This window comes from Apium graveolens, chromosome 11 (genome assembly GCF_009905375.1).
Source record: "Apium graveolens cultivar Ventura chromosome 11, ASM990537v1, whole genome shotgun sequence".
Taxonomy (NCBI): Eukaryota; Viridiplantae; Streptophyta; class Magnoliopsida; order Apiales; family Apiaceae; genus Apium; species Apium graveolens.
Genome location: NC_133657.1, coordinates 100,147,344 through 100,158,685, shown reverse-complemented (window position 1 = coordinate 100,158,685; position 11,342 = coordinate 100,147,344). Strand labels below are relative to the sequence as shown.

At 39.9% G+C, this 11,342-nt stretch overlaps 2 protein-coding genes across 2 annotated transcripts; both read left to right on the top strand.

Annotated features, from left to right (window-relative positions):
* The first annotated feature begins 914 nt into the window (after window positions 1-914).
* Window positions 915-2,174, top strand: LOC141695733 (uncharacterized). Its single transcript, XM_074499957.1, has one exon. It carries the CDS (start codon window positions 915-917, stop codon window positions 2,172-2,174), a length of 1,260 nt encoding a protein of 419 aa, XP_074356058.1.
* A 75-nt stretch (window positions 2,175-2,249) lies between these two features.
* On the top strand, window positions 2,250-5,156 carry LOC141695732 (uncharacterized). Its single transcript, XM_074499956.1, has 4 exons — window positions 2,250-2,564; window positions 3,093-3,382; window positions 3,833-4,353; window positions 4,432-5,156. The coding sequence occupies exons 1-4, from the start codon at window positions 2,250-2,252 to the stop codon at window positions 5,154-5,156; spliced, it is 1,851 nt and encodes a 616-aa protein (XP_074356057.1).
* Window positions 5,157-11,342: the final 6,186 nt, after the last annotated feature.

Here is an 11,342-nt window from a genome sequence, read left to right as displayed (position 1 = left end):
AGGCTTGGCATAAGGTTGGAGGATGATGATTTGAGAATGCTGCTGGTAGAATGGCAAAAGGAAGAAAACGCTGGAGAAGCGAGGCCCCGTGATACAACGCGTGTGCCCCCTACATACCAATGGGATGATAGGGTGCGGCACCGCGATCACGAGCGTGCCCCTCCGCGAGGAAGGTTTGGGAATTATTACCGAGGCTATCAAAGGAATGGACGAGGAAGGATGGGATACCAGCATGGAAGGGCACCCTACAATGGTAGGAGAGATGGCGCACCCTCTACTGAAAAAGCTCCTATCGTTGTTCCTGTAGCTTCCCACAGTACTATAGGCAATGGGTCCAGGACGTGTCCTCATGACCAGGACGGTGTGCGAATCCAAGAAAGGTTGTCAAACAATGAGGAAATGCCATGATGCGGTCAGGAGGAACCTCGCGTGCAGGGGAATGTTCAAAATCAAGATAGTAACATACCACAGCCGCAGCCTCAGGGCGAGGGGTGGCGAGATCCACCGGTACACTCAGGGGGTAACCAAGGGGAACAACAACAAATTGAGGAGCAACCCCAACAACCTAACTTTCAAACCATTCCTGGAGTAGGGACGTTTAATGTGAACGATCTTAAGAGGCTGCTCAACCATCTTGAAGAAGGTAGGGTAACGGCGACTGCGCAAGCTCCTTCCCTCTTGTTGCTGTTGTGAGGGAAGCGCAGTTGCCAGCAGGATACAAGAACACAACCAATGACTTGCATTTTCATGGGAATTCTGACCCTGTGGAATTTCTGGGGTGTTTCAACATTGAGATGGATGTATATCAAGTACCTGAGTTGGCTCGATGCCGTCTCCTGACGGCCACCTTTAGAGAGTGACCTCATCAATGGTTCTAGAAACTTGGTCCAGGGGTGGTCATATCTTGGGAACAGATGAAAACCTTATTTCTAACTCAGTTCCAAGCTGTGGTGAAGTATACACCACTGGTTACCACACTGGCCAATGTGAAACAGAAGGAAGGGGAAAGCTTAACCTCATACCTTAAAAGGTTCAATACAAAGTCTACCTTGGTGAAAGGTGCGACTGATGAGACACTGAAAATACTCCTTATAGATGGTTTGCGCGTGAGAACAAATTTCTGGAAGCATCTGCAGGGAAAAGACCCTGTGTCTTTAGCTGATGTATTTGCGCAGGCAGAATCCTTCAAAGCGATTGAACAATCGATTGCTGAAACAAAGAAGATTTATAGTACTCACAACTCCAGAGGGCGAGCCAAGAGGAAAGATAGATCCGTGAGTCCGGATTACCGACGGAATGCCCGAAGCCCCAATAGGGTGAACACCTTGAACACGTGGAGAGAATGGAGTCCATCATCGAACTATAAAAGGAGGGTTAGCAATTACACTCCACTGTCAGCATCTATTGATCATATCTTCGAGGTAAATAAGGATATAGGAATCTTCAAGAAACCAGACCGTCTGACTTCATGGCAAAGTAGAGACAAGAAGAAGTATTGTGATTACCATGAGTCCACCAGTCATGACACCCATGAGTGTCGTCACCTGAAAGATGAAATTGAAGAATTGATCAAAGCGGGATACCTGGGTGAATGGATTGACAAGGTGAAACGACGCAGAGGAGGTGATGACAAGGGGAAAGATGAAAGGCAGCCCCCGCTGGCGGAAGACGCTGAGAAGACAACGAAGGTTAAGTTCCAAAGAGCTGGTAGTATCAGGGAAATTTTTGGAGGACACCCCTTTATCAGTGATAGTAATCGGGCGTTGGAAAGAAATGCAAGAGAGGCACGACACCCGCCGCTCACCAACATTCATAGCTTGGAAGATCGACCTCCAAAAATATTCAAAGGGGAGTCTGCTGATATTACATTCAGGGAAAGAGAATCAAGGTGGATATACCATCCCCATAATGATGCGCTGGTGATTACTATGATGATTGGGGCGATGAACGTACATCGAGTTTTCTTGGACAATGGGAGCTCTGGTAACATCCTATATTACAGCACGTACAAGAAACTGGGTTTCCCGGATAGTGACATGTATTTTGAAGATACATACATCTATGGCTTTACGGGAGAAGCAGTGAGAGTTATGGGTTCGGTTAGGCTTCCTGTCACACTTGGGGAAGGAGCTCTATCGGTCACCCAAATGATAGACTTCAAAGTGCTAGATTAGGACTCCGCACACAACGTGTTGGTGGGCAGACCTTGGTTGAGAGCATTCAGGGTGATAACCTCGATACACCACTTGATGATAAAGTTTCCGACACCCAACGGAGTGGGCAGTCTGAGAGGGTCACAATACGAGTCACGCGACTGCTACCATAAGGCTGTCAAAGAATTTTGCAGGAGAAGATACGAGGGAAAAGGTCTTCCATTTGAGGATACAGAGGACATTCAGACAAAACCAAGTGGAGAGGTTTATGCCCATTATTTTGTGGAAGGTCCTGAGGAAGAAGAAACTTATGCCACCGGGGCTCCTATTTTAACGAAGGGAATTATTTTGAGGATCCGTAGTGTGGAAGAAATTGTGGTGAACTATATGGAAGAGGTCGTGCAAAAGGAGGTTAACAGAGAAAAATTGAAAGGAAGAAGTGAAATTTTACAGAGTCTCGAAAGTAGTCCCAAGGTGGATGCTCCTCAAAATGAGGACGCGCCCTTGAAGAGTAAAAATGGAATTGAGGTTGATGCTCCTCAAAATAAGGACGCGCCCTCCACACCTGCATTCCATAAAGTTATGCCTTGTTCCGAGGTGGATGCTCACACATATGGGGATGCGCCCTCAGATGTAAGAGTGGAGGTCGAGGATCCCCGAGATTTTGATTTTGATCTGGATCCCAGGATCCCCGCGCCTTCCGGGAAAATGGGGTCGGCCGAAGACATAATATCTGTTTCGGTCGATAAAGATGACCCAAGCAAGATTTTGAAGGTGGGATCTCAGCTGAGTGTTGAAATGAGGGAAAGCCTTACCCGCTTCTTGATTACCAATCTCGATATTTTCGCATGAAGTCATTCAGACGTGGTTGGGATCGACCCGGAGGTAATGTGTCATCGGTAGAACATCTTCCCTAATTACATGGGCATATGACAAAAGCGTCGCCCGGTGAGTGGGGAAAGGGCGATAGAATTAAAAGAAGAGGTAGACCGGCTGTTGGAAGTGGGGCTGATCAAAGAATCCTTCTACCCCGAGTGGCTCGCAAATCCAGTGCTTGTAAAAAAGCTGAACGGAAAGTGGAGGACATGTGTAAATTTCACAGATCTCAACAAGGCATGTCAAAAGGATAGTTTCCCGCTCTCACGAATTGATCAGTTGGTTGACGCGACGGCAGGGCATGCCTTGCTAAGTTTTATGGATGCATACTCTGGTTACAACCAAATCCCCATGTATGGTCCCAATCAGGAGCATACATCCTTCATCACTGATAGGGCACTATACTGCTACATAGGGATGCCGTTTGGGTTGATCAACGCTAGCGCAACCTACTAGCGGTTGGTGAACATGATGTTCAAAAACCAGATTGGGAGAACCATGGAAGTATATGTGGACAATATGTTGGTAAAATCCAAGGAGGCGAATGACCATATCAAGCACTTGATGGAAATTTTTAACATTCTAAGGAGGTTTCTCATGAAGTTGAATCCACAAAAGTGTGTATTCGGCATGGAGTCGGGCAAGTTTCTTAGGTTCATTATCAACCATAGAGGAATTGAAGCCAACCCCGCAAAGATCAAGGCACTACTGGATATGAAATTACCCACCAGTGTGAAACAAGTGCAAAGCTTAACTGGGAGGATTGCTGCGCTAAATTGATTTGTTTCCAAATCATCCGACAGATGCAAGGAATTCTTTAAGGCAATTAAGTTGGCAGTGAAAGACTTCGTATGGATATCAAAATATGAAGAGGCTTTTAAAAGGATCAAGGAACAACTGGGAAACCCTCCCATATTGTCAAAGCAGTTAGATGGAGAATCTCTAATATTGTACCTTGCAGTATCTGAGTATTCAATCAGCGTTGTTCTAGTAAGAGAGGAAGATGGGCAACAGTCACCAGTGAATTATGTGAGCAAGCGATTACACGATGCTGAGACCCGCTACACAAGCATGGAGAAACTGGTTTATGCCTTGATCCTTGCGTCAAGGAAGTTACGGCCGTACTTTCAGGCCTATAGAATTGAAGTCCGTACAGCATATTCGCTACGGCAAGTCCTTCACAAGCCAGAATCATCGGGGAGGATGTTGAAATGGGCTGTGAAGTTGGGACAGTTTGACTTGGAATACATGCCCCGTACAGCAATTAAAGGACAAGCCTTAGCCCATTTTTTGTTGGAATTTGATTCTGTTGTTGATGATAAAGGTTTGGTAGTGCTCCGGCCCCCTCGTAATGAAGAATCTTTAGAAGAGTTCCCACATCCCTAGTGGATCTTGCATGTAGATGGGGCAGTTAATAATGGAGGAGCAGGCGCGGGCATAGTACTCGTGTCTCCCGAAGGCCATCACCTGATGAGTGCAATTCACTTCAAGTTTTATACTACGAATAATGATGTGGAGCATGAAGCATTGATTAATGGCCTAAAGATCGCTTTGGAAATGGGAGTGCGAAACCTAATTGCAAGGAGTGACTCTGAGCTGGAGGTAAATCAGGTGAATGGGGGATTTCAAGCTGGAGGACCGCGGATAGAATTATACTTGAGATGCACGCAGCGCCTGATTGAAAAGTTCAGAGAGGTTAAACTGGAATGTGTACCGCGGGAGAAGAACATCAATGCAGATGCCCTGGCGAAAATGGGGTCGCAACAGGAAGTTGTGTTGTTGGGATCTATACCCCTAGAAATCCAGGAGATTCCTAGTATCCCGGAGGTGGAGATGATGCATGTGGATGAGGCACCCAAGGAAACGTGGATGGAACCCATTCTCGCTTATATTCACAAGGGAATACTCCCCAAAGATAAGTTCAAGGCTCGGCGACTCCGCTACCAAGCTGCAAGGTATGTGGTGTATGATGAAGTTCTGTATAAGAGAGGCTTCAATCAACCGCTGCTTAGGTGTGTTGATGAAGAGGAAGGAAATTATATATTGAGGGAGGTGCATGAAGGAATTTGTGGTTTAGGGACTCTATCCTCAAATTCACCTTCACTATGTGGAGAGGGCGCGTCCTGATCTGGTGACGCATCCTGAGCAGGGGTGGACGCACCCTCATTAGAAGCGCTTATATTCTTGTGTGATTTATTGGAAGAAGGAATGACCTCGTCATCAGTCCAATCTTCTATTGCTTGAGTACGGGTAGTCTGGGAAGTTCTCTTGCATTTCTTTCCAAGTCTTGCACTAAGGGGAACATGGTCCATCGATTCGGAGTCTGAGCTTTCCATGAGCGAGGTTTTTGATTTTAGACATTCAAAAACACGAGCCTCTGCTTCAAGAAAAGAATTCATCATGTGAAGCTCGGGAAGCTCAGGTATGAAGGAAATGGAAGGTGGGGATTAAATTCCAAGGCATTTGTTGATGACCTTGAAAGGGTGGAATGGTGAAGATGAAGACGCGTCCTCCAACTGAAACAAGAAGGGAAAAGATTTTGAGGACGCGCCCAAATTTTAAAGAAGAAAATAATGAAAATATATAAAAGAAAATGAGGGAAGAGGAATGATTGTGAGGACGCGTCCTAAACGTCTATCGCAGGAAATATACTAAGGTGACGTGTCCTAGGTGAACAAGTGCGTCTATATAACTCTTGGTTGAAATAACTTAAATTGTGATAAAAGTATAGGACGCACCCTGAGAGGTAAACGCGTCCGCAACGGTGGGAATATAGCAGAATTTGAAGCGATTATGGCCAATTTGGGGAAATTCAATTAAAGCCCTAGAAACGTGCAATTACAGAATCAAAGAGGCAAAATATGATGCTTTCATAGATATATACATGTATACATACAAATGAAAATGAAGAACAGTAAAGATAAAAATGAAGCATACGAATGGTTTTTTGCTTATTTTGACTAGATTACTCGACCAAATAAAGAAATAAAAAGATTTACGTACCTCGTAAGTTGGGGGTTGGTTTAAGCTAGAGACATCGAGTAAAGGGCGGCTGAATCGTCGGAGTTTTGAACATAAAGCTTAGAAGCGCGATGGCGGTTTCCTGAGAGAGAAAAGAGGAAAGTGACAATGATGTGATGTGTTAGGGTATTTATAGAAAAGCAGGAGGATGACATATAAACCAGCTGTCACGCAACGGTCAGTTGTGAACAAAAACCGTGGGCACGTCCAGGGTTTAAGACGTGTCCTGATGTTTAGCAATGGAGTAGTCCAAATTTTTGCTTATAGTTTTAGGTAAAATTCCAATTTTGTTTTCAAACTGCAAATGGAATTTGAGGGGTAGTTTTTATACCCAAAACTTGGCATTGGCTTGACTCGGGTCAAATACGGACTAATTACAGTCAAACTCGGTATTGCGTTGAAGAATGTGATGACACGTCAAGGCTTGCAGGACGCGCCCAACTTTGAGGGGGGTGTCTTATAAGGGATGGTCTTATGATAGGAAAACTTGGAAGCACATGGTTAGAGAAGAATGTGCCTAGAACTGGTGGACGCGTCCAACGTGGTGGAAGTGTATAGTAAATTTGGTCTTTTGGTATGGAGATTGGAGGACGTGTCCAGATAGTGAGGACGCGTCCAGTGTCTGTGGAATGCTGTGAGGGGTAGTTGTTGAGGAAACAAAACAGGCCTCATGGAGGTGATAACGCGTTCTATGTATGGTAAATACATTCTCAATGGTGACCACAGGACAAAGCATGTATGGAAAGGAGCAATGAAGGATTATTTTTACTAATGTATTTGTTGCAGGTACTCTTTGAAGAATTTTCTCCTTGAGACGGTCAAGGAGGGGGATGTCCGTGAAAAGCTTGAAGGCCTCAAGGGGTATGCCTGATGATTGAAGGCCTCCTCCTGTATTTAACGGGTGTCCTCGTTGGGGATGTGGGGTTAACTTTGGTGTGTACTTTGGAAACTCTGTTCTTGTATTCAACGGGTGTCCTCGTTGGAGAACTTTGGAGTCATCCTGCACTTTGCACCCAGGAGCTTGGGATCACCTGTTCTGTTATCTGGTGGGTTATCCTCATTCGGGGGATAGGGACGTTTCCGGCACTTGGGGTGAACCGTGGCTATACTTGCGTCCGTAAATCAAGGGAGATAGCTGTAGCGGAGTGTTATCCTTGCACAGGGAGATGCATTATCCGTGAAGTCCTACTATTACGGATGAACCTTGGGCCTTCGCGGTTGGGCCTCATTGTTGGACATTCCTAAAGCTAGCGGAAGACGGATTCTGGATGGGCTTCTACCGGGCCTAGGAATAGGAAGTCTAAGCCCATTAGATTTCTTGTTCCACAAGAACTACGTCAGGCTTGATCCCTATATAAAGGGTACGTAGGCACATTAAGAGGGTAAGAAGTTGAGAGCTGATAAGGGAGCCACCACTTACTCTGATCAATCTCAGCCTAAAATAACCACAAATAACCACACACCGCTTGATTTTCCGGTGAAGAACCAATGTCATAGATCTTAAATCCGGAGAGAAACCTCAATCTTTGTTGTTACCAGATGCCTTCGTTAACAGGAGGAATACGTATTTGGTATCCATTTGTATGTAATTTTTATTGAGTATGTTTCAGTACAAGTTCAAAAGTACCCTAAATTATTATCCTAAATTTAAAGTGTTTTATATCTCGTGCAAGCATGTGCATGATCTAACCTCGTTTATTATAAAATTTGTATACATATTTGTGAAATGAAATATATTTTTGTTGCGAGAAAAAATGGCTATTGTAATACCAACATTCTTGTGAAATGAAATATATTTCGTCTTGTGAAGAGTTATTTCTGTATTGTTGTAAGGATGAGTTTTTTCAACATGTGTTCTTTATAACTTGCGAGCCACAAAAATTTTATAACTCACATGTTAAAGAATTATGTGCATATTATAAAATTAAAAAATTTTGTTGTGATGATATACTTTCTTCCAATTTTATAATAACTAATTTACACTACAAGAAAAATGGCTAACTTCGACCGAACAACTAAATTTGACAGGAAAAAAAAATGATCGAATTTAGTTAAATTCGATCGCGCGCGGACATTTTTATCTAAATTCGACTGATTTTAGATCTTTCGTTTTAAAGGAAGTCGAATTTAGGAGTTTAATCGTATTTAACTAAATTCGAACGGCTAACTACGACCAAAAAATTACAACCGTTTAATTTCACCGGAAGAATTCGACCAAAGGCGCTCGAATTTGATTTTTGACTAAAAATTTGAATATCCCGCCCAAATAATTAAATTTTATGAAAAAATTTAAAAGACCTTCCCAATAATTAAATTCAACCATATATGGTCGAAGATACGATTCTAAATTCGATGTCCTTTGGTTGAATTAAAGGACACTAGTTTTAAAAAAACCGAAAATTGGAAATTTCCAAAATTCGGTGAGTTTTCCCGCGTTCTGACAGCCCTAATTCAACCCAAAAACATAGTCCAACTTTTCAGCTTATGACACTCAAAATTGATCTGAAAATCTAAAAACAATCTGTTGCCGGAATCTAAAAACTTCTGTTGTCTTCTCAGGTGAGTCAGCTGAAATCCGGCGAGACTAAAAATTTCAAAATAGCTACCAAATTAACATGACAAACATAATTTTCGACGATCTATTTTATCATGCTAACAGAAAATATAACTATACAACGTAGCACAATATCCGGCGGAAAAAATCCTGCGGTGGAACATTTCCGGCGACCTCGAAAAGATAACACATCATGAAAAAAATTACGTACACACTCCTAGTTCAATGATCTATTCATTCTTAACTTTAAAAATAGATGAACAAACAACCTAAATTAAAACCTTAATTCGTATTAAAATTTAGAAAATTGATAGTTTCAAAAAATTCTTTACCTCGGGAGGAAGAAAATGAAGAGAGAGAGAGAGAGGTTGTTTGGGTGGGTGAGTGTAGGGAGGGACTAGCCGGAAAAAAATGAGGGCTCCAGTGTGCGGCTTGAAACAGGGTTGAGAGGGGTGGGTAGTTCTAGAGGCGTTCGTGAATAAAACTCGGGATCGGCTCATTTAAGGGAACTCGGCTCGGCTCATTTTCTTAAACGATCCGATCGTGAATATAAAAACAAGCTTGGATAAATAACTGAACTGAGCCGAGTTTTTGTATGTTCGGCTCGGACTCAGCTCATTTAGCTTGGACTCGGCTCGCACTCGGCTCGAACTCGGTAACTCGACTCGGCTCGGATTAAATTTTTATATATAACAACTAATAAATATTTACTATTCACTTATCTAAAGATTTTAAATTTTTTTAATTAAAATTTAATACTTTTTTAAAGTAAAATGATTAACTTAATTGAAATTTAATACATATTTATATAATAAATAAATAAATTATTTAATTTAATACATATCACTGGACTTTAATTAAATACATATTTCTAATTGAACTTAACCCTAAATTTCAAATATTTTAAAATAAAATTAATTTTGTTCTTAAAACTCAACTTGTGAAATAAATTGATAAAATTATATGGATTAAGAAACAAGTGTAGAGTGTGAGTGTGCGTATATAATTGTAAGATAAAGTTAGTATTTGATCTTCATATAACTTATAAAATTATAAATTATACCTTAAGCTTGGTCAATTAAAAAATATATACGAACTATTAGTGGACAACTCGACTCGGCTCGAGTTCGGCTCTGCTCGGTTGTTCCCGGGCAAACTCGTATTCGGCTCGGCATGGCTCGTTTATAAATGAGGTGATCGTGAACATTTTTTTTCAGTTTGGATTTTTAACTCGGCTCGGCTCGTTTTAAAAAAAATAATGCTCGACTCGGCTCGGACAGAACTCGACTCGGTTATATTTGTTTGCAGCACTATGTAGTTTTGTTGTGTGCGTAAGGGGAGAGGACCGAGGGGTTTAAGGGGTAAATATTTTGATTTTTATGTTTATCTTTGTTCTGATTTATAATTAATTTTTATAAATTGTAATGTCGGCCGTTGGATCTTTGTTTTAGTGTTTAAATGTGGTATGTTAGATGTAATTCACGTGGATCGCTGACGTGGCTCTAATTACAACCACGACCTTTCGAATTTAGGAATGTCCATTTATATGTTTACAGATAATTTGTTATAATTTCTAGGACATAAATATTATAATTATTTAATATTTTTTTACAAATACTCTAATATTCTAAATTTTATCATAAATATTATAATTAATTAATATTTTTTTACAAATACTCTAATATTCTAAATTTTATCATAAATATTATAATTAATTAATATTTTTTTTAAAAATACTTTAATAAAATTTTAATTTCATGATTTTGATCAATTTTATCATAAATTACACAAATAAGATTATGCAGTGGAATTTTCTCTCATGTTAAATTAAGCTTTATTTGTTAAAATAATAAAGGTACAGTGACTAATTTTTTTTGAAAATTTGTATATAGCATTTTCTTTTATACATTATAACATATACATAGTTGGATCGTTCAGTACTTATTCTAAATTGGTGGAACATTCTAGGTTTAATATCTCAACCCCTAAATTAAATTTTTAAAAATTAATTTATATTTAAATTAGTTTATTTTCTTCGTACACTCTTTATTTTTGACAATATTCACATCCGTAAGGTTGGATCCTTCGATATAAATTATAAATTGGAGGAACATTTTAGGGTTAGGATCTTAACTCGTAAACTATATATGTAACTAAACTTTATTTGTAAAAATAATTATGGTATAATGAATTAAAATGCTTGAAATTTTGTATCTAACAATTCATTTTAATAATTTAAACATCCGTATGGTTGGATTGTTCAATATCCATTCTGAATATTATAAACATTCTAGGGTTATAATCTTAACCCTTAATAAATATGATTTAAATGTCTAATCATTAAAACTTCTCCAAATTTTTCATCAAACACATATTTTTAACCATTTTAAGATCGTACGCATCATTCAAGATTATTCTTATTATGAGGAACATTTTAGGGTTATGATCTTAACCCCTAAATCACGTTAAGAATAGTTATTATAATTTTTTAAGAAGTTCTATTTTATATGCATGTTAAAATTTTATAAAGTAATTATAATTGATATAATATGCCTTACTCGCACTTTCCTAATTTTCAATTATTTATTTTTAGTTAATTTGACAAATATCCAATTTTTTGTAATAAAAATTAATAGAAATTTAAAAAATTCTCTCATCTTAAATATATTTTGCTAGAACAATACTTTATTGAACAACTCATTATTTTAATAAAAAGGCCGGATCGTGATTTTGGTCTA